The sequence below is a fragment of the Stegostoma tigrinum genome, chromosome 14, assembly GCF_030684315.1.
Source record: "Stegostoma tigrinum isolate sSteTig4 chromosome 14, sSteTig4.hap1, whole genome shotgun sequence".
Lineage (NCBI taxonomy): Eukaryota > Metazoa > Chordata > Chondrichthyes > Orectolobiformes > Stegostomatidae > Stegostoma > Stegostoma tigrinum.
Genome location: NC_081367.1, coordinates 17070731 through 17095049, shown reverse-complemented (window position 1 = coordinate 17095049; position 24319 = coordinate 17070731). Strand labels below are relative to the sequence as shown.

General features: G+C 40.4%; 1 protein-coding gene across 5 annotated transcripts in view; it reads right to left on the bottom strand.

The window, feature by feature from the left end:
* Positions 1–24319, bottom strand: part of ppp2r3a (protein phosphatase 2, regulatory subunit B'', alpha) — a 307995-nt gene that overhangs the window by 76714 nt on the left and 206962 nt on the right. Inside the window, exon 1 of one of the 5 annotated variants that reach the window (XM_048542155.2) lies at positions 6961–7559. The exons of the other annotated variants lie outside the window; for them this stretch is intronic. Coding sequence (XP_048398112.1) covers positions 6961–7092 — 132 coding nt within the window. The 5' untranslated portion in view covers positions 7093–7559. Of the gene's footprint in view, positions 1–6960; positions 7560–24319 lie in introns of those variants that run through there. 5 annotated transcript variants of the gene reach the window in all.

Sequence of the window (24319 nt, the reverse complement as noted above, 5' to 3'; positions counted from 1 at the left end):
GGCGGCATGGTGGCTCAGTGGTTAGTACTGCAGCCTCACAGCACCAGGGACCCGGGTTCGATTCCCGCCTCGGGCAACTGTCTGTGTGGTGTTTGCACATTCTCCCCGTGTCTGAGTGGGTTTCCTCCCACAGTCCGAAGATGTGCAGGGTAGGTGGATCGGCCGTGCTAAATTGCCCATAGTGTTCAGGGGTGTGTGGGTTATGGGGGATGGGTCTGGGTCTGGGTCTGCGTCTGGGTCTGGGTTGGATGCTCCAAGGGTCGGTGTGGACTTGTTGGGCCAAAGGGCCTGTTTCCACACTGTATGGTATCTAGTCTTATCTAAGCTCCCCCCAAAAGCGAGTTGAGCCATCAGGCTTCACAATCGGTATGACCGGTGCTACCCATTCCGCTAACTGATAATTGATAATTCCTTCACTCTGCAGCCTCCTGTTTTCCATCTCTAATTTTGCCCACAAGGTTAATGGCATTGGGCAGGCCTTCCACAATCATGAAATTGCTTCCTGTTCAACATGTAAAGTGGCTTTGGCCTCTTTGGTATTCCCGAGCCGTTCCTGAAATACTCCTGGTATTTCACTGAGGCAGCCATTTTCTAATCAAAAATGTTGAGCCAATCAGGGTGAAGCTTTCTCAACCAATTCCACCCCAAAAGGCTTGGGCCGAGGCCATTTAGTACCATCAGTGCTAACTGCACCAACTGTTTCAAATAGGAGACTGGAACCAAAGTTGTACTTTTAATCTGCAACGGCTCCCCAGTGTATGTTTTCATTCTGGCTGAGGTCTTGCGCAAATTTAAGGGTTGGAGTACAGGCGAATCTAGTTAAAGACAGATTCTGCAACCGTAGATACAGCTGCACTGGTTTGGACATCCGTGGGAACTGGGTGACCATTTAACCAAACATTAATTTAAATTGGAGATAATGGGAACTGCAGATGCTGGAGAATCTGAGATAACAAAGTGTGTGGCTTGATGAACACAGCAGGCCAAGCAGCATCTTAGGAGCACAGAAGCTGACGTTTTGGGCCTAGGCCCTTCATCAGAAAAAGGATTAGGGTTAGGGGGTCTAGGCCCGAAATGTCAGCTTTTGTGCTCCTAAGATGCTGCTTAGCCTGCTGTGTTCATCCAGCTCCAAACTTTGTTATTAATTTAAACTGGTTATGATTTGGATGTTGCTATGCAATTTATTTGTTCCAACTCACATGTAGAGGGACTTTACAGGGTGTGCACTCTCCTGTGTACCAGCCTACAAGTTTTTTGCCTTGTAGGATTCCTTTGATGACTCAAGTTTGCATCCAGCAGCAACTACAATGTCTTGCCGGCCCAAATCATGAAGAATGTTCTAGCCAGTTGGCTAAGGCTCGGCTTTGTTGTGGGGGGTCTGCTGTGCTCTGGTCCCTCTGCTCAGCCTATGTCCTGCATGAGGCTCTGTGATTGCCTACGCTCAAGTGGTGTTCCCCAGGCTCAGTCAGGCGAGTAAGGGAGTTCACTTCCATTGGGATACCCCTGCCTGTAGCTCCCATGCTCCAATTGCCACATTTTCTAATGACAAAGCCAATTTTAGCCTTCCCAATTTTAGACCCGGTTTGAAGTCCAGTTGAGCTTCAGCTAGTAGGTGCCTCTGCATGGTTACATTATTCATCCCGCTTACAAATGGTCTCTCAGCATTTCAGTCAGGGTTAACCCAAAATCACATGCTCTGCCAGTTGTCTCAACTTCATCAAAAATCCCAATATGGATTCCCCCCAGTTCTCTAATAGCTGAATAAAACAGCGAAGTGAATAATTGTAATCCCTTGTGAACTTAGTGAGTTTTGATGACCCAACATGCCAAAAAATCATGAGGGAATTGCTGAGATAGCTGTATGATCTGTCTTGAATTCATTTGCTATTTGCTATGTGCTGTGGGGCTTCCAATAACAGTCCACTACCCATATTTCTCCACATTAATTCTGTGCGTTAGAATATAAATTGTACATGTATTGTAGATTGTACTACTGTTCTCACACTGTAAAATTAATTTGACTGTTGCTTGTTCAATACTGTGAAAACATGTGGATTTATTCACTTTGCAAGTACCCCAGGTGGCACACTTTGGCTAATTTAAAAACATGTTACTGATCCCTAACTTGATGATTCGATGATCTGGTCTAGACATTGAGTACAAATGCAGATGAAACTTTATAAAATTTAAGTAGCATCTTCAGTCTTAGGAACTAAGCTTCAGAAAGGCCGTGTATGCTTTAGACAAGATACAGAAAGGGTTTGAGATACTAATTATATTTTGGAAATGCTAAAATTGTTCTCCTTGGAGAAGAGAAGGTTGAGAGGAGATTTGGCAGAAGTTTTCAAAATCATGAAAGGCCAGATGTGGATAGAAATAAACTATCTATCTGACAGAGGCTCAATAACCAGAGGGTAGCCATTTACAACGAATGTCGAAAGAACCAAAAGCAATACGAAGAAAAACCATTTTATTTGACAAGCGGTGAGGAGTGCACTGCCCGAGACCATGGTAGAAGCCTGAGCCTTGTCTGGTCTAAGATGGAACACAGGATTAAAATCACTCTCAGTGGTGCCATGACTCTTCAGGTGAGCATCTGTAGAGAAAAGTTTGCATGACTGTAGGAAGAGTAGAGGTGAGGTATTAGCAGAGTTGCCCGTTCAAAAGTTAGCATGTAGACAAATCGCCTGAATGGCCTTGTGTGCAGTAATCATCCTTTGTATCTATGCTTCTAATCATTGTAAATAATGTACACATTGGGAGCATCAAGCTTACTTGGGACAAGTTACACAAGGTTACAGACATTGGTTTATTGCACTGCTGTCATTTAATTAATAAGAAACAGCTGTCTTCTATATTTCAAATAGCATAATGGAAAGAAACATTCGTGTGTGTGTATGTGGATGCACGAACTGTCAGCAGCACAGTCAAGGAGTTAAGAGATTTAATAAATAAATTCATGCTAATCTAATTTCGGAATTCTGTTTGGTGCCTTGAAGCAGTGTCTATGGACATATTCAGTTTTAGCTTTGGGCAGAATACCAGGTCTGTTCTATGTTACTATAAAACTGTCATAGCAGCACAACTTGTTTGGACATTATTCTTTACATTCACCACTGAAGCACATGACACACTTTAATCTATTTGCTTTACCTAAAATGACTAGGATCTCAGCAGCAACCTCAAAGTTGTATGTGCCAGACGTATAATCGAGGAAGCCAGAGACAAATTCGGAATTTCAAATGGTTGCTGTGATATATAATTGTACATATTATGCTCTGAAAGGGTGATTTTAACCTTTTATTATTCACTCTTAGGCTAGATGAGACTGAGGTTTTTTTGTTAAACCTGTGTTCATGCAGGCAAAAGAGATGTTCTTATCCAAAATGGTGCACCGCTCCAACCTTTGTCACAAAAACAAAAGATTTTAACAAAGAAACCTGAGCCTCGTCTGGTCTAAGATAGAATAGAGGATTAAAATCACTCTCAGTGGTGCCATGACTCAGATCAGTTGGACTTCAGTGAAAGTGAACAATGATTTGCTGAGTTTTTATTTTTGTATGCTCACTGGTCTTTGCCTCCTGGAACACAGACCCAATAGGGGTGATCCAAACCTTGGAATAAAGGGTTAAAAATCACCCTTTTAATTCAGAATTAACCACTGAGTGCTCCACACCATAGAATTGCAACCAGAACTACATATTTCCTAGTTGGGCTGAGAGGGACACCTTTTTTTTACCACTTATTCATGGCTCAATGGGTAAACGTGTCTCCAGCACATCACCGAATTGTGCAGAACAGGAATGGTCTTAAGTTTGTTCCCTCCTGTGTGTTGCGTTAACTAATTTCAGTCATGAACATCCATGCAAAAAAAGCACAACACTTAGACAGACCAAAAAAAAACCTCTCTCTTTCCTAAAGCAGAGAAAAGAAATCAGGCCATGATCATTATAATGCTTTCCGTAAAGGATCACTGTGAATTTCTGATGATGATTGTATCAGGGCAACAGCTTCAGGAAGCAGAAGAAAACACCAAGCTTCCTTGATGAGTGCCATGGGTTCTCTACTGCTCTCTTAACCTTAATAAAACAATTTGGATTAACATCTCATTTGACGGACCGAAGCTCTATGTGGGCTTGACTGCAATGCTGAACCCAAAAATGAGCTCATTATTCTGGTATAGGGTTTGAAACCAGAAATTTCTGACTGATAGGTAAGAACAGTACAAACAAAATACAAGCTGACATTCTTACTTTCACAAACGGTGCTGATAAATTGTTAATAGTCACCATCTTGGAAGTCATATTCCTGGTAACATCATAGTAAGTATAAAGCAGAATTGAATCTGTTTAACTGTCTTGCTCAAAGAGGAATGTCACTGTATTGGAGGTATTTCAGTGGAGGCTCACTACATTGTTTCCAGAGATGGGGCATTTGCTTCATGAAGAGGGATTAAGCAGTTTAAGCCTATTCTCTCTGGATTTTAAAAAGAGTGAGAGGAGATCTAATTGATGTGTATAAAATGCTAAAGGGGATTGACAAAGTAGGTATTGAAAGGATGTTTCCTTATGTGGGGCAATTTAGAATGAAAGTCCTACTATCTCTAGAATGAGAGTTCATAGTTTTAGAACAAGGGTAGCAGATTTAAACTGAGATGTGGAGAAATGACTTCTCTCAAAGGATTGTGAAGCTGTGGAACTCAATGCCCAGTGGTGCTGGATGCTGGGACATTGAGTAAATTTAAAGGAGGATGTAGACTCATTATTATAATAACTAGTAATGGGTTGAAGGGTTATGGAGAGTGAGCAGGAAAGTGGAGTTGCGGCCAAGATGAGATCAGCCATGGTCGTACAAAATGTTGCAGTAAGCTTGAGAAGCTGAATTTTTGTGTCCTTATGTTCTAACCTAGTGCCAAACATTTGCATTTATCATTAGATTACCATGAATGCACAAAATAAAATTAGTTTTAATCGCATCATTTAAACCCAAAGTAAGGGTGGAGGTGGCTAATTTAGTTGTTACATCTGCTATGTTTAAACTTCAAACAGCATAAGAAATACATTGTGTTTAAAATCAGTTTGTGCAACACTGTCATTCATTCTTAATTGTTCCCAATGCAACCATGAGCAATTAGCTCTTACTAAGTAGTGATTTTTGTTTACACTGATTTAGTATATTTTTATTTGCAGTTTCCTGTTGGACTGATGGGACGCAGCATAGTTTATAAAAAAGAAATTAGAGATAAGAAATGAAGTCTATGGGATGCACATCAAACAGCCTGACTTGCCACACATTTCTATGGTTCACAGAAATTGCTGGATGACAAAAAACCAAGATCGATCTACTATTAAAGTTCGGGGACACCAGACTGCCCGTGAAGGACTGAAGCTGGCAACAGTAAAATATAATGTATATTTCCTTGAACTTCAACTTTGGTCAATAGTCCATGGTGAATTCAATGCAATAATTAAGCTGAAAATCCTTATCAGAACACATTTTTTTCCTTTGTATTTCCTTTGCAGATTTAAATATTGCTTTTATTGTCTTGTGTTTCACAGGCCTTTGAACCAAATCTTATTGATTGGCAGGAACATGTGTATTTCAACTCAAAAAAGGGAAGTTTTTAAATTTAATTTGTCATTGAGCAGGGTAACACAATGGCTCTAACACTGGTTTTAGAAATCCAGGGACCAGGACTAAAGATCCAGAGGCATGTGTTCAAGTCCTATTAAGGCAATTTAACTTCAAAGAAATGTAGAACTGAATAATTAATAAGGATGACCATGAAATTCCCAGATTGATGGAAAGCCAATCTAGTTCACCACTTTAGGCAAGGAAATCAGCCATTTTTACCCAGAGTCACCTCTATGCGATTCCCGACCCACAGCAATGTGGTTGACTCTTAAGTGCCCACAAAAATGGCCTAACATATCAAGGCTGCTAGAAGGGTAATTAGTGACGAGTTTACTTTGAATTAGTAAATAATAGCAGCTGAATTACACTGGCAGGAGGATCAGTAGCTCAAGGTCACATATTTAAGTTCTCAGAAAAACAGCCTGAGGAAAGATGAGGAGAATTTTTTTTCAATACAATGTGGAACATACTTTTCAAAGGCATGGTGAAATCAGAATCGATGGTAATTTTAAAAAAAACGTACCTGAATTGAACAAAAAAATGATAGCGCAATGTGGAAAGGGCAGGTAAGTGGGATAAATTGGGTTTGTTGGATTTAAATGAGCCACATATTCTTGATGAACCAAATAGCCTTCTGTACTCTATGACTGCATAATAATGTTAGCACAATCAGAGAGAAAACCCCAGCAATACAAAACAATTTACCTAAATAACAATAAAGGAGAGACCACCAAAACTAACATTGCTATTCTATAGCTCTATCAGGGCAGAATCAGCTTGTAAGGGTTAAGTGTTTTATATGAAATGTTCAAATGCAAAGGAGTAGCTGCTGCACATTTGCTTTTGATTGTCAGTTACATTGTTGTTTTCATTCCTTTTTGGAATATTGTGTTTAAAGTGCTGACAATGGATGGAATAGTTTCATGATGTGCGACACAACTTGACATGTTTCAATTCAACAAGTCTCCATATGAAAGGCAGCACCCAAAGAAGTGTAAGTAGATACAGAGTCCAACCCTCCCTTGCTCCATGCACCAAAGATTAAGTCTATATATGGTTAAGATTGAAACTGGAAAAAAAGTAAACTTTTTTAAAGAAGTAACAATCAAAATACTCTCTTGCTCTTTTTCTCTTCTCGATCCCCCTTTGAAGGATGAATTGGTCTCAGTACTTTTAACCAGATCCTAGGGGTCTATTTATAAACCTGTTGGTACAGTGCAAATAGTTGTCTTTAAAAACATTCATGCAATGATAGCAACTAGCAGAGAGGACACGGTCTAAACAGCAACAGAACTAAAAGTCAAGGCATTCAGAATCATTTCAAACCTGTGCTTGCTGGAACGATTTCAACCTCTTCTTGAATCGTGATGGCAAAACAAAATCACACCCACGGGCAAGGAAAGCAAACTCCCCTCGTAAATCGGGATCCCTCCGCAGAGAAGTTTCCTTGATCATCATCTTGAAAAGCCTTGCTCAGCAATGCTTCCCTGTATTTTTCAGTGTGTCCTTTTGTAACGTGGTAAATATAGAGTGAACAGCACTCACGGTTCCAGTTTGCAGAGAAGAGTGAGAACTGCCTTCTGAAAAGACCACACTGTTTCCTGTATTCTCACAGCCTGACAATGTCCATGCATTGTACCTCGCCACCGAGGTCAGAGTCCATTTACTCTCGTCTTTGAGTCTCAACGTTTAACTGCCGTGTTGTACCCAGAATCATGTCCTGCAATGTGATCTGTTTGATAGAAGGGCTTCTCGACAATTGATCTGTCCAGGACTGGTGCGAGTGCATTGTGGGAAAGGAGGAACCCTCTACCAGTAGATCTAAAGTTAGCACTTGCTGAAGAAGACCCGAGAATAGTCTTACCTGCTATGACACTGTTTACACTAATAGACTCTCAACTGAGAATGTGAGGCATAGACTTCAGTAAGTCACATGGCTTATGCAGAATGTGAAAAAAGAAGGCTCCACGCTGCTTAAGAAGGCATGTGGAATAAATCATTACACAAAAGAGAAACAGGGAAATGTCTTCCAATAAACAGACTGACAAAAAAGTTATGGAAAACTTCTTAAAGTTATTTTTCAGACAGAAATCTAACCTAGTGAATCTATTTGATTTTATAAACAGCATTCTACAAATATTTGATTCACTGTCAGAGAACTAATGTCCTAACGCACCCTTTCTTCCCCCCTTTTTCCCTCCCTCTTTTGCTGTGCTTCATCCCTAGCCCAGTGTATAAATAACTTCCACACTTGCTGTTGGCACAGTCTCCTGACATTTCAGTTCAACTGTAGTCCCAGATTACTCCACCAATCAACAGCAGCTGTTTGGAGAATATCAAACACGTCAAGATTCCGCGGCACCTATGTGGTTGGCCCTAGCTAGGCCTCTATCCCCTTCAACCTCTGTGCGCAGTTTTGCAAAATGGAAGCTAAAATTTATTTGAAAGCACATTTGTTTGTGGCTTATAGAGTTATTCCCAAAAAAATGAGCTGAAATCTGTTTTCAGCGCAACGGAGTAGATACTGCACTTAGTGGCGCAAGGTTGTACTCACTGGAAATTGAAATCAGGAAGCCTCTACAATCAGTGAGTGATCCACAAAGTCAACTCTTCTCCATAGCAGTTGAAAGTGTTTCCCTGGATGTAATCCAAACCATATTCAATAGGTACTTGTCCAATTCCTTTTGCTATTCAATCATGCATTTCCAAAGGTTATTTTAGCATCGGGCTTTCTTGCACTCCACTCTCAGTTTGAGTTACAACATTCTCGAATAATTTCAAGAATCGGATCTACTTCCACAACTATTTTTTTTATCACAGTTGCAGAGGGCCCTGATTTATCCGACAGCCACCACTCTGGGTTGAACTCAGCAAAGAATTCCACTTCTGGATCAAAGGAACAGCAATTCCACTGTGCTGATGTATGAACTCAGGTGTTGCAATCTCACCAAGACTGCTACTGAGCTGAAATAACTGGCATGGATCAGTAGTCACAGGCAAGTCATCTGTTACTCAAATAATCTCCCATGTGGACTTCGATTTTGCTGGCTAACTGGGACACCGTGTTGCAAGCCTCCCCCAGTTCTTCATTGTATGCATGCAGTTATATTTATGAGTTAAAGTTACACAGCTATGATGCAATTTTATTAGAACTGTATCTGGGATCACAGCCTTGAGAAGCAGGCATTGATTTTAGAGCAGAAAAGGCCAAGGGAAGTCTAACAGAAGCTTTAGAAATTACAAAAGTTTTGATGAAGTAAATAAGCACAAGCTGGATGTGAAATTCACCTGCTTGGTGCTTACATTTTTTGGCACTATTAAGTGTCATTTTGTCTCCAAAACGATGGATCAGATTTTCCACTCTTCCCTTCTCTTTAATGGCAGGAAAGAGCTCTGCATTTCTCAGAGGAAACTCTGATCAGCTTTCCCTCAGAGATGCAGAGTTATACTTCCAATCTGACAGCTCTCTTATAACACCAAACAGGGAATTCAAACCACACTCCTGTTTCACAGCAGTTAGGTGCAAAAAGCTGAAACTTAGAAGTCCAGAAACATATTCAGCCACTTTTGGGAGCTGCTGTCAAATGGTAAGTAAGTAAAAATAGTGCAAAGTAGAAAAGGTGCCTTGTTAATGATGAGATGTGCAGTGTTTAGGGTAGGGGCATGGTGGTTGGGAGAGATATCAGGTCTAGTTGAAGGGAAGGGGTGATGGTGGGTGTTGGGTCCCATGGGGAGGGGGAGCAATGAGCTCCAGAAAAGGGTGGGGGCAGAAACAAGGGTGGAGGTAGGTAGGTCCTGAGGAGGTAAGCGGATGACAGCAAGTCCAGAATCGGTGAAGCGGAGTCTACTACCTGGCAAAGTGAATCCAGACAGGGTGGAAGTTTGGGAGTCTGGGATGGGAAGAAAGGTAGGGAGGCAACAGGATCATCTTTAGGGTGATCTAGGGGTATGGTGGGGGCAACAAGAGCTTCTGGAGCAAAATGGACCCAGGAGAATAGTGAAGTTTGCCAATCAGTGATAATGGGAACTGCAGATGCTGGAGAATCCAAGATAATGAAATGTGAGGCTGGATGAACACAGCAGGCCCAGCAGCATCTCAGGAGCACAAAAGCTGACGTTTTGGGCCTAGACCCTTCATCAGAGGGTCTCCCCTTTTTATCATCTTAAGTTTGCCAAATCAGATTGTCACAACATGAAAAGAAATGATAGTTTAAAGGCTATCCCAAATTTACTTAATAAAGTCACACCAGAAGAGATCAAGTTACAGAACAGCAGGTGGGCTTAGATTTGATGTCTACAATGTCTCGAGAGATATATTTTTGTCCTGGCAGTTAAAGTTAAATTAGTTTAAAAACATTCAGTGAACCTTGAAAGGATGCAAAACCCTTTTATAATTTCTTCTTTGATCTTATGGAGAAAATAAGGGTCAATTAACCTAGAAATCTGTGTAAGAGCAATCCAGAGCAGTCCACAGGGCTATGGAAGTAGAATGCGGCGGATGCTGGAAATCTGAAATAAAATGAAGTGCTGCAGAAACTCAACTAGTCTTACAGCATTATTTAGGGTAAAACAGAGTTAATGTTTTGAGGCTGAAATGGATCTCCTGAAGACAGTAACATTGTTTCTCTCCACAGATGCTGAGTTTCTCCCATATTTTCCATTTTTTTTACACCATTTTGGAGATGGGTGCAGCTTAAAAATATTTTTAATTATTTAGACATTTGTTGAGAGTGTTAGTTACAATTTGAACCTCATGTGGTTTTCAGTTTAATGAAAGATGATATCCAAAATAGTGGACAGTAACATGCACAAGAAAATGTAAATATATGAATCATGAGTTAGAGTAAGCCATTCAGCCCCTCCAATCTGCTCTGCCATTCATGGCTGATCTCATTGTGGCCTACATTTGCTTTAAAAATATTCGATGACTTCAGCTCCACCACACTCGAAGGAAGACAGCTCCAGAGTCTCACAATCCCCTAATAGAAAAATATCTTCCTCATCACTCTCTTAAATAGGAGATTCCTTATTTTTAAACTATGTCCTCTATTTCTACTTTTCTTCCGATAAAAGGAAACCAATCCTCACAGCACTCACCCTGCCAATTCTCTCCTTTGGATCTCATAAGCTTTAATAAATTCAACTTTCACAGTAAATTCCAATTGATATAGGCATGGCAAGTTCAACCTTTTTACCCCAGCTTATTCCTGTCCCCCGTTCCCAGGTATCAATTAAATGAACCTTCCCTGAACTGCCCCTAAATTTTTACATCATTTCTTAAATAAGGAGACCAAAACTATCCATTGTACCATACATATCAATGTCTGGTACAATTGCAGTAAGTACTACTTGTATATTCTGTACTTCTTGCAATAAATGAGAACATTCTATTTGCCTTCATAATCACTTTCTGTTCCTGGATACTAACTTTATGTGATTCATGTACTGCATAGCCAGATCGCCCCATACCTTAGAATTCTCCAATTCCTCTCCATTTAGATAACATACTTTTAAAAAATTCCTCCTACCAAAGTGGTGAACTTCGCACTTTCCCATAATGTATTAGAATTGCCACATCTTTGATGATTCAGTTAACATGTCCATCACTTTGAAGACTCTTTCCATCCTCTTCACAATTTATTTCCTATCTATTTTACTAAGCTTACCTTTGCCAAGGTGTGTTTATGGGATGTTATTATATTGGGTCAGTTACTGCTTAGTAGTTAAAAATCTATTATTCTGTTAAGTTTTCCAGTAAAGTTATTCCAATTTCTTCTTTCCTTTGTTGTATTTTAACTATAGTCTATGAATAGAGTGTACTTTGCATCACAACTGGTAGTTTGACCAATCAAATTGCATCTGGAACACAACACCAGGTGCTTGCCTTTAAAATAAGAAAATGTTAGCATCCAGATTATATTCCTTAGATATGTTGAGGGGGTTTGGTCTGTCCCTAGCATCATTTATATGGATTATAAATAATTGAGGCTCCAACACTGACTCCTATTGTGCACCATTCATCACATACTGAGAATTGTAAAATGAAGCTTTTGTGCCCACTCTTCATTTCCTATTAGTTGACCAATCCTCTGTCAATGCTAACATGTTATCTCCTACATTATGAACTCCTACATTGCACAGTATCCTCTGATATCGCACATTGTCAAAAGTTTCTGGCAATCTTAGTACAACATATTCACCAGTTCCCACTAATCTATGTTGTTTATTACCTCCTCAAAGAACTCTAATAAAGTGAAACATAGATGTCCCTTTCACACAGCATGTTGACTATGCTTGATTGCATTAAGGTTCTCTAAGTGCCCTGCTACAGCTTCCTTGTTAGTAGGTTCTAGAATTTTTCTTATGATAGATGTTAATTAATTGGCCTGTAGTTCCCCACTTTCAGTCTGCCTTCGTTTCGAAAAGAAGAGTTTCTAATAGTTTCCAATCTGATGGGACTTCCAAAATCTGGGGAATTATGGAACATTAAAACCAGTGTGTCTACGTCTTTTAACAATGACTTCTATCAAGGGCAGAGACTTGCCACAGTTTTGTTCTATTAATTTTCTCAGTAAACAGTCTCTGGTGATTATAATTAAGCTCCTTTGTCAGTTTTATGTTCCGATTCAGATTTATTTCGGCGATATTATTTGTATCCACCACAGTGAAGACAGATATAAAATGACTGTTAAATCTGCCAATTCCCTAATTTTTATTATTAATCCCACAAAGTCACCCTCTACAGGACTAACACTTTCTTTACATTTTTCTAAACATTTTCAGTTAAGTAGGCAGCAACATGCTCTAATTTCACTCATTAATCTTGAAGGCATTCTTGACTTTCTTAAAAAGCTTCTGTCCAATTTTCTGCCTGTTTGGTGTTTTGCAAAATTAATTTTTTTTTAATTCAGCTTAGGAATTTTAGGATCCTTAGTTAGTCAAGGATGGAGTGTCCTTCCCTTTGAATCTAGCTGATATATATATTTTCTATATATTCTGAAACTTCTCCTGCCTTTTGTCCTGTAACTTAATTCAGTTTCTCATTTCACTTTATATAGCTCTGTTCTCTTAATTGCTGTGCTTTATGTTTAGAATGCTAGCATTTGATTCACTGTTCTGTCCCTCAAAGTGAATGCAAATTCAATTGCATTATGGTCACTGCTATTCAAGGGTGCTAGGTAGCTATGGGTGCACTGTAAGAAGAGCGAAAAATTAACTTCATCATTCAGTGTGTAGCATGCTGGTAAGGCTTAATTGTAGTGAGGGAACAGAAAATAAATTGCCTAGTTGAAGCAACAGAAAATATCTACAATCATTTTTCGCAGAGTTGTGTGCCAAAGAAAGCAACAAGCAGATTAGCTTGGAATTACTGAAAAGTAAGTAGGCGGTATGGTAGCTTTGTGGTTAGCACTGCTGTCCCACAGCGTCAGGGAGCAGGGTTTGATTCCACCCTCAGGCGACTGTCTGTGTGGAGCTAACACATTTTCTGCATGTCTGTGTGGACGTGCTCCTGTTTCCTCCCACAGTCGAAAGAGAATGTTAAGTGGATTGGGTACGATAAATTGTCCAAAGTGTTCTGGGATGCATTAGTTAGGTGGATTAGCCGAGGGAAATGCAGGGTCATGGGGAAAGGGTAGGGCATAGGTTTAGGTGGTATTCTCTTTGGAGGGTCAGAGTGGACTTGTTGGGCTAAATAGTCTGCTTCCACACTGTAGGGATTCTATGATTCTAACTGATACAAGTATCTGAGGCATCCACAGCCAAGGGATAGGTAAATTAAGTGATTTTCTGGAGAAGGGTCCCAACACCAAATGCCAACTTTCCTGTATCTCTGAAGCTGCCTGGCCTGTGTTCCTCCAGCTCCACACAGTGTTATCTCTGACTCTAGCAGCTGCAGTTGTTGCTATCAATGGGTAAATGAAAGTTTCATTTCTGAGACGAGATGGAGCTGAGGACAAGTCTCTAGAAGACTGTGGCATACAGTAGCAGTCCCTACAGAAGTAAGTAACTTCAACACTGATGTGGCTTAGAAGACAATTCTTGGGGGAATAAGAAATAAATGCATAAATATGTAGATCTGAACCATTTGATAAGTTAATAGTGATCATTTCATTTAAGTCTTTTATATACAAAAATATTAGCATTTGATTAAAAAACAGAGGGTTATGTGTTGTAGTTCTGTTGATTAAAAATAAGATGTTTGAATTTTTAAAAAATATTCACGGTCCTAACCAGATAATAACAACTATAACTGTAAATGTAACTGAAAGGCTGGGAATCAAATGAATTGAAGATCTCTTTCACAGCACATGCCCAAAGAACCAACTGAGCTCTATGTGCTGCAGGATTCTGATGAAAATTTTGCTGTTCTTACTTGCAGGATCTGCACTGAGTCCTGGTGACACTTCTCCACGTTGCTGAGGCTCAGCTAAGTGGGCCTAATACCAGGGCCACTGATACATCATAGGTGAGCATGCCAAATTCAATATTTATTCAATATAATTCCAGGATTTTTAGACTGTGGTTTGGGAACCATGTTTTACAAATTGGTCCACTTCTGCAATACTGGACTTTTTATGCCTTTATTCTTCTAATTGTTTTTCCTCTAAGAATTTGTATTCAAGAATCTGTTATCTAGGTACCTCTATACATAAGATGGTGCCATAAGTGGCGACTTATAAACTTTTCGCCGTACTCATTCGAGCACGAGACAATAAAGCTGATTCTATAGCTAACTTTACAGAGAAAGTGAAAATCAGCAACTTTGCCTATTAGCTTAAATTATATAATAACCGTTCAGTTATAGGTAGGTTATGCACATCAATTGTGCATTATTTGATCCTTTTATAAGACCTCTGTGGTAGCTGAGTGGTAGCTTTCCTACCTCTGAGCCAGAAGTCCTGTATTCAAGTCTTATACATTCCAGAGGTGTGCAAATAACATCTCTGAACAGGTTGCTTAGAATATATCATGACCCTTCTATGTACAGACATAGCTTAAAACTAGGCTTGTTGGGTTAGGTCTCCTGTACTTGTCATGGGTCGCTCTGCAAATAAATAGAAAAATGTGTAAGGGTTGGCTACAGATCTATCCTTCCCCACCAGATTTTGGAATAGAATGTAGCCACTAGCGTTTTGGTGGCTGGATGGAATGACAAAGTCTGACAAAGTCTTATTCTACAGGTATGAGCAGATTTTCACACCTCCTGCATTAAGATGGCATGGTTGAAACTTCAAGTATCAAAACTTAGTTTGAAGTGCCTTTTGGCAGTAAGTGAATCTTTTGCACTGTTACATCACCTATATCAAGACTTAGCAACCTATATCTGACATCTAGCAGAGACCTCTGGGAAGAGTGTGATTAAAACAATCTAGGTTAGGCTCAGAGCTACAATTCTTTATGTCCTGCTTTTTTATTTCAAATGATGTTTTTACAACAGGAAGTCAATAGAAATGAGAGCATGTTTCCAAAGTCTAGTAGCTAGCAAATTTCCAAAAAATTTCAAAAAGACCTCAAGGCACATTCGACCAAATGTAACATCAAACAGCCCTAGCAAAACTGGAATCTGTGGGTATCGGGACAAATTCTCCACCCGTTGGAGCCACACTTGGCACGTAGGAAGATGGTTGTGCTTGTTGGAAGTCAGTCATCTCAATTCCAGGCAATCACTGCAGGAGTTCCTCAGTGTAGTGACCGAGCCCAACCATCTTAAGCTCCTTCAACAATCACTTTCCCTCCATTATGGGCAAACTTCCCAATTTTCAGCCTATGATTGCACAATGTTCAGCACCATTCGCGACTCCACAGATGCTGAATCAGTGCATGGTCAAATACAAGACCTGGACAATATTCAGGCTTGGGCTGATATGTGGCAAGCAACATTTGTGCTCCACAAATGTCAGACAATGACTATCTCCAATATGAGACAATCTAATCACTGCCCCTTGACATACGATACTGTTATCGTCAACAAATTCCTCCACTGTCAATACCCGGGGGTTTACTGTTAATCAAAATCTCAACTAGTCTAGCCATATAAATGCAAAAGCAGGTCAGAGGCTAGGAATATTATGACGAATAACTCACCTCCTGACTCCCTAAAGTCTGTGTACCATCTACAATATACAGTCAGGAGTGTGATGGAATACTCCCCACTTGCCTGGATGGGGGCAATTTCAACAACACTCAAGAAACTTGACACCATCCAGGACAAAGCAGCCCATTTCATTGGCACCACGTCCACAAGTTGTGGCTCCCTCCACCACTGATACGCGGTAGCAGCAGTATGTACAATCCACAAGATGTACTGCAGAAATTTACCAAAGATCCTCAGGCAGCACCTTCCAAATCCATAACCACTTTAACCTAGAAGGACAAAGGCACCAGATATAAGACAGAGACGAGGAGGAATTTCTTCACTCAGAAGGTAGTGAATTTGTAGATTTCTTTACAGCAGAGGGCTGTCGAGGCTGGGTCCTTAAGTTTATTCAAAGCTGAGAAAGACAGAATGTTAATTAGCAAGCGAATCAAGGGTCATGGGGAATAGGCAAGAAAGTGAAGTTGAGGATTTTCAGATCAGTTATGATTTCATTGAATGGCAGAGAGTACTAATGGACATAAATCTGTTCCCATATCTTATGTCTTTTTTCCACATTGCTGGAGAGTTCTATAGCACCACACAGGAATGAAACACATTACACTGGATGTGCAAAAGATGAGCTTATATGTCTATGTCTCTCATACAATCATTCATTTCTCAAACTCCATAGTTACCCACTGAGCCATTTCAGTTTTTAAAAATGTATTGGTGGAATGTTGCCAGCATTTGTTGCCTGAACCCAGTTACTGTTGGACAGAGTGATTTGCTAGAGTGTTTAAGAGGTCACTTAAGAGTCTACCACATTCCTGTGGTCTGCACTCACATGTAGGCTGGTCCAGATAAAGTTGGCAGATTTCCTTCTGTTAATTACCTTTGTGAATCAAATGGTTTTGATGAAAATCGATGATGGTTTCATGGTCACCATTACTGAGCTTTGCTTTTAATTCCAGATTTATTCATTGAATCTAAATTTCAAAAACTGCTTTGTGGGATATGTCCCCAGAACATTCACCTGTTCTTCTGGAGTATCAGTCCAGTGACATTACTAGTACACAAACTACTTTAGAAAAATGACATTTGACTCCATTTTCTCTTTCTGTGCGCTAAATAGAGGGAAGATTCTGCCAAGTGCTTTTAAAGGAGTTCTGCCCCAATGAAAAAGTTACCAATCAGACAAAGGACACATTTAGTCCCATGAGGAGGAAGCTACAACTCAAATATAACCTGAAAAGGTAGAAGACAATATTATTTTGGCTTGCATTATGATGGCTAAATTAGGTCAAAAGAACAGGCTTCCCCTTTAAGGATTTTAAAGCTGCTGCAGCATCTATAAAAAGCTTCAAATCACGCACGGTCTACCTCACAAACTATCATTACTGACGTAGTTTTAAATTGCAAGCTTCAGCTTCTCCAAGCATAAAGTAATTTTACTGAAATAACACCACAAAATGGAGGTTTTTAAACTAGCCGTGTTCAAAATCATTAAACGACAGCTGTTGTGTTTATACTTAGAACAAAGGTCGCACATTACAAACCAACACACTAGCCATGCCTAACCAAGGAAGTATTTAAGGAAGTCAAGCGCTGTCTTGTGGTGAGCAGCGTTGACCTCTGAAGGGAGACACATAACTTCCCACTGCTTAGTGACAAGGACATGCACTTTCAATAGAGCAGACTCTTTGCTGGCACTGAGCGGCACATGTCCTTTCTATTTGCTAATGAACTTAGAAGAGGAATGTCAATACTTCCAAAGCTTCACGTGTCACACTTTTAAACATGTTTTCAGTCTCCAATCTATTCAACTGAAGGGTCATTTCAGCAGCTGCATGTGTGTGGAAAAACTTAGCTTTCAAATACATACACAAAGCTGAGTAGGGCATCATTCTGTTGCATTTCTTCATAAGTATTTAGGACTTCGTTGTAATTCAGATTGATTTTAAAACTAAATAGCTTACATTCATTGACTATTCTCATGAGGTCCCTTACCTTTGAATTGTTGACAGAGTTGAAATGTAGGAAACACAGCAATCAAATTATACACTAAAAGCGACATGATAAATTACTAGGTCACCTATTGAAGCACATTCTGAGGTCGCGTCATTGAACTCGAAATGTTAACTCTGATGTCTCTCCACAGATGCTGTCAGATCTGCTGAACTTTTCCAGCAATTTCTATTTTTGTACCTATTTAAAAGATTGGTTGAGAGACAGATACTGGCAGGACACCAGGAAGATCTCCCCTACTCTTCTTTGAATAATGCTACAGGATCATTTATGTCAAACTAGAGAGGACATAGGGCCTTTGTTTGATCTCTTATCTGAAAACTAGGACATCCAACATTGCCACACTTCATTCAAGATGGTATTAGAGTGTCTGTCTAGATAATGGGCTCATATCTTTGGAGTGGGACTTGAGCACAATCTTCAGACTCAGAAATGCAGTGTTACTTTTGAGCAATGCTTATCTTTGAAATGGGAAAGCGTCCCCAATCTAACTGATATTAGAAAATTTTCAGTATGTTTATGGATCTTGGAGAGATTGTCACAGCACGACTATGTCACTGGACTACTAATTCAAAGGCTTAGACATTCTGGGGACGTGGCTTCAAATCCCATCATATTGATCGATATATGGCAAGGAAATGATTAGCTGGAACAAATGTGGGCCCATTATAGTTGGAGACAGCAGTATGTATGGTGGAGAAATTAAACAATTACTTTGCATCTTCTTTCTTGAAAGAAGGTACAAATCTCCCAGAAATTCTAGCTAACTAAGGAACCTGTGTAAATAAGGAGCTAAAAGAAATTAGTGTTAGGAAAGATGTAGTATTTGAAAAATTAACTGGATTGAGGGTTGATAAATCTATTGGACCAGCTGATCTTCATTCCAGAGTGTTGAAGAAGCAGTTATAGAGGTAATAGATGCACAGGTGATTATCTTTCTCAATGCTATAGATATTGGAATGGTTTCTGCTGACTGGAAGGTAGGAGATGTAAATCATCTATTTAAAGAGGTTGTTATGGGCAAAGTGGAGGACTACAGATCTGTTAGCTTGACCGTCTTATTGGTGGGGAAGATGTTAGAATCTATTCTAAAGTCTGTGATAACTGCACACATTTAAAGTGAATGACAAAAATGGGCTGTCAATGTAGACTTTTGAAAGGGAAATCATGTTGACAACAATTCGTTGGAATTTGTTGAAGAGTTAAATGTAACATGAGCAAAAGACAACAAGTCACTATAGTTTACTTGAATTTTCTGAAGGTTTTTAACAGGGTCCCATACAAAAGATTAGCCAATAAAATTACAGCACAAGAGATTAGGGAGAATACACCAGTATCAAATGACAATTGGTTAACAGACAGAAAGCAGACAGAGAGTTGAAATAAACAAATAATTCTCAGGGTGGCAGTTATTCCCGGTGGAGTACCGTAAGGGTCAGTGTTGGCCTACAACGGTTCACAATCTGTAGAAATGATTTGGATATGGTACCAATTATGACAGGATGGAGTGCAACAGATGTTCACCAGATTAATCCCAGAATAATGGGATTGTCTTATAAGTAATTGAATAAACTGGATCTGTCTTCTCTAAAGTTCAGAAGAATTAGAGAAGAATTCATTGAAACTCAGAAAATTCTTGCAGGGCATGACGGGGTGAATATAGATAGGATGTTTCCCCTGGCTGGCGATGGTAAAACCAAGAGACATGACCTCAGGATAAAGAGTTAGGCCATTTAAGAGGGAGAAGAGGAAAAATTCCTCTGCTGTGGTGGTAACTCTTTGGAACTCTCCACTCTAACTCTTTTAACATCAAAATAAAGTTCCTCTGGCTCTGAAAACAAAAAGGGCGTTCCCTCAACTCAGTCCTCATTAAACATTGCTGGGGATAGGGACAACAAGGGGTAACTGAATAGCACTTCTCAAACCAACCCCATCAGACTCTTCTGGGACAGGGACAACAGGGAGTAAAACAAAATGCTGCTTGTTCCATTCAGGGAGTTGAAAACATGATTAAGAAAAGTAACAAAACATCCCCTGCTGGGGTACCATACTGGATCAAACACAAATCAAAAAAGTCAAATGGAAACTCATATATTGAAACAGAAACTTATTAAATTAAAATCTCATTTCCTAGGCTGATGATGCACTCCAACCCCCATGGCACCCATTGGTCTCGCATGTCCTTGATCGTGCCTGCAAGCACCACATGCTGTCTCCAGGGATACCTGAATACAGACATAACTGTGAAAGAGGGGCAGATAGTCAATAATGATGAGCCCTTCTGTGGCCCACTGTCTGGACCTGTTAATGGCCATCTTGCCACGCCCGGAAGGAGAGCCACAAGACTTGTCCACCCCTCCAGAAAGCTGTGGAAGCTCAATCATTGGGCACGTTCAAAACAAAGATTGATAGGTTTCTGGAGACTAATGATATCGAAAGATATGGAGATAGTATGGGAAAGTAGCACTGAGGGGAAGAAGATCAGTTCATTATCTAACTGAGCACTGGCTGAATGGCTTACTGTTGCTCCTGTGTTCCTACAGAGTTTGGTGGAAAATAAAAATTTAATTCTTAAAAAATATACAGTAAGTTTCAGTAGTGGTGACTATAATAGCTATTATTGATTGTTGCGATAGAGTAGGACACTCTGATCGGAGCTCCTCTGCACGCCAGTCCCTTTCCCTTTTTCTTCTTTTTATCTCCTCTTCCTAGCTTTTCTTTTCTTTCCCACCTCCTTCCCCCACCCTACCTGGAGGGTGGAGTCGAGGAGCAGGGCAAATGGAATAGTGTCCCGTGGCAGAGAGGAGCGAACGGGCAGTGACCCACAGCGGAACAGAGTGAGCACATGCCAAGTCCTGCGGCAGAGTGAGCGTAGGCCGAGTCCCACAGCAGAATGGAATCAGAATGGGACAAGTCCCCGTGGCGGCAACAGAGTGAGCGGGCAATCCCTGGAGACCTGGATGGAGGCCAGCACTTGGAGGCAGCATGACCTCGTGCTCTGGGGCTTGTAGGCACAGTCCGGAACTTAAGTACTTCTGGTCACTTACTATCATTTTGGACTTTTTAAAAACTGTTTCATGCTAATCTAAATTCTTTTCTTGCTCTGTAACAACACCTTTTTTCACTCTGGAAGATTTGTATCTAGGTACTTGAACCTAAGATGGTGCCATTAAAGGCAGCCATTTTGGAAACTTTTCCCTGTTCTCCTGTACTTCTGTATTGGTGTACATGTGACACTAGAAGATATTCTATTCTATCTGAATCACCCATATTCCTTAGGGAACAAAATGAGCCATCCTTACCTGGTCTGCATTGTATGTGACTCCAGGTTCAAAGCAATGTGGTTGATTCTTAACTGCCCTCTGAAACGACCTAGCAAATCATTCAATTTAAGGACTATTTGGGAAAGGTAATAAATTCTGGCCTTGCTAGTGACATCCACATCGCACTAAAGAAAAAACAAACTTCAGATGCTAGATTTGTAAGTGCCTCAAAAACATCAGAAGTTCTTTTGGACAGCCATTATAGAATGGAATAGTGTATAGATCGACCTAATGAGGTAGCATGAGCTCATCAAATAGGTTCACAAAACATTGTTTGAGAAACAGCCCTGGTTGATATGCCTTTAGATAATTGGTGCCACTGAAAGTGAAATGGGCCAAGGGGAGATAATAAATTAAGCTGCAAATATACTGGATCTCTTCTATTAAAAACAAAAAAAAAACAACAATTTCAGATGTAAAAAGTGACTGAAAGAGTCCAGCAATGTGGGAGATTAATTTTCAGTGGGTTCCAGAAATAGCTTGCACCCCTGCTCTCCCAATACATTTATCCAATGCATTTCTCAGTTTGAAGAACATTCTTACTGTAGTCAGACAGGCTTCAACACAACTGCAGATAAAGTTCAAATGGTGGGCTAACAATCTTCTGCCAAAACATCAGGCAAATCAACACATATGGCTACGATAAGTGTTCTTTCAGTCAGAGCCATTTCATGTCTGTTACTGAATCTGCAACAAAGATTTGAGTTCAATGATTGTTGGAGAATTGAGTCTAACTTGCATACAGCACTTTTCGTGACTAAAAGATATGCTTTTATGACTCTAGGGCTAATTAAGCACTTTTAAAGAGTTACTATTGTATTGTTGGAAGCATGGCAATCTAACAGCACACAGCATGCTCATTTCTAGATGAAATACCAAGTATTTTATTTCAGTTCAGTTTGTTGAGGGATTGACCAGGACACTGAGCAGGACTGTTCAGTTAATCTTCAAAGCTATTTATCATCGAGACAGCTGCTTGAAAAATCATATCTACGGCAGCACAACACTCCCTCAGTACTTCTCTGGAGCGTCCGTTTAGATTTTGCTCTCAGGTTTTTGAATCCATTCCACATCAACTCAGAGGTGAGTGTGCTCCCACTGACCATAGCTGAATGGACATGATCCATACTGGGATATGGAGAGGCGAATGTATTGACCATGTTGTTGGCATTTGAACAAATATTGTTAGCGTGGAAGTCTGAGCTGTGTTTTCAAATGCCCTGAACTGATTTGATTAGGATCCATTTCCTTTTATAGACTACACTTGTTTCCCCCTCAATGTCTTCACTCTGAGACTTTTAAAGGTCTCCAGCAGCTGAGTTTTCTGCCACACTTTCCTCATACAGCTAGGAGAATCTCCCTTTCGGTTCTAAGTGGAGAGCAAAGTTGTAGATTTTTTTTAGTCAATCTTTTCAGATGCATTTCGATAAACCTCTGGAGCATGTGGGATGTGAACTTCGATCTTCTGGTCCAGAGTTAGGAACACTACCAATGTATCATAACAGTGCTGTGTATGAGATTGTATGATTTGATAGTCTGTACGGTAAGGATCACTCTTGCCCATTGTCGCTCATGACTCCACCACATACCAAGCTTCCAAAATAGGGTCCTTAAGCACCATCTGCTGGCTTAGCTGCAAAGTGGCACCAACCTCTAAAGACATATGAAGGTCAATTTTGTTTTAAAAACCGAAAGATTCTTGGTGGACGCTGTAAATGAGGAACAAAATCAAAGTTGCTGCAAAAACTCAGTAGGTCCGGCAGAACTGAGGAAGGGTCACCGGACCTGAATAGTTGACTCTGATGTTTTTCTGCACAGATGCTGCCAGACCTGCTGAGCTTTTCCAGCAACTTCTGTTTTTTGTTTGTCAATTTAGTTTTACTGGGTAGAGTGGTGGTGGGGCATCAGAGCCGATTGTAATAATATGGAATTTTGCTTCAAATTTTTGACAAACTGAATCCCATCTCCACTACCTTAGAAGACCGAGGAATTTGGGAGCCAAAAATACTTTTCAGATTTATTCATTTGTCACATGTACTAAGTATCGGAATACCTAAGTGTGACAAAAAGTGCACAAAGTCACCATTCACTGGCGCCCACTTGGTTAAAAAAGCCCGGAATTAAAAGATTTTAACAGCCAATAGGTAAGTAAAAATAAAGGTCAGATCTCACAGTCTCAAGTCCCATCTCCACAATGGTGTGGGCGCTGCTCCAATTGCTATTTTATTTCCTTTCCTATTCATACCCATGCAAAATATTATAAAACCAGCTGTACTACAATAGCAACGGGAAGATTATCATGAGAAGCATTGCTAAAAATTACGAGGGTTGTGCTGCTCAAATCAAAGGATATTGGAAGTATTTTTTGTTTTCTATTCATTTGTGCGACATGGGCATTGCTGGCTGGCCAGCATTTTTTGCCCATCCCTAGTTACCCTTGAGAAGGTAATGATGAGCTGCCTTGTTGAACCGCTGTAGTCCTCCTGCTGCGGGTTGACCCACAATGCCATTAGGTGGGAATTCTAGGATTTTGACCCAGCGACAGTGAAGGAACGGTGATGTATTTCCAAGTCAGGACGGTGAATGGCTTGGAGGGGAACTTAAAGCTGGTGGTGTTCCCATATGGCTGCTGCCCTTGTCCTTCCAGATGGAAGTGGTTGTGGGTTCGGAAGGTGCTGTCAGAGGATCTTTGGTGAATTTCTGCAGTGCATCTTGTCGATTGTACTCACTGCTGCTATTGAGCGTCAATGGTGTAGTGAGTGGACGCTTGTGGATATAGTGCCAACCAAGTAGGCTGCTTTGTCTTGAATGGTCTCAAACTTCTTGATTGTTTTTTGGGACTGCATTCATCCAGGCAATTGGGGAGTATTCCATCACACTCCTGACTTGCGCCTTGTAGATGATGGGCAGGCTTTAAGGAGTCAGGAGGTAAGCTACTGGCTTCTGGCCTGCTCTTGTAGCCACTGTGTTTGTGTGGTGAGTTCACTTGAGTCTCTGGTCAATGATAACAGCCAAGGATGTGGATCGTGGGAGATTCAGTGATGGTAACACCATTGATTGTTAGGGGGTGGTGTTTAGATTGTCTGCTACTGGTGATGGTCATAGTCTGGCATTTGTGTGGCCTGAATGTCACTTGCCACTTGTCAGTCCAAGCCTGAATGCAGTCCAGATCTTGATGCATTTGAACATGCACTGCTTCTGTATCTGAGGAGTCACAAATGGTGCTGAATGTTGTGCAATCATTGTTGAAGATCCCCAC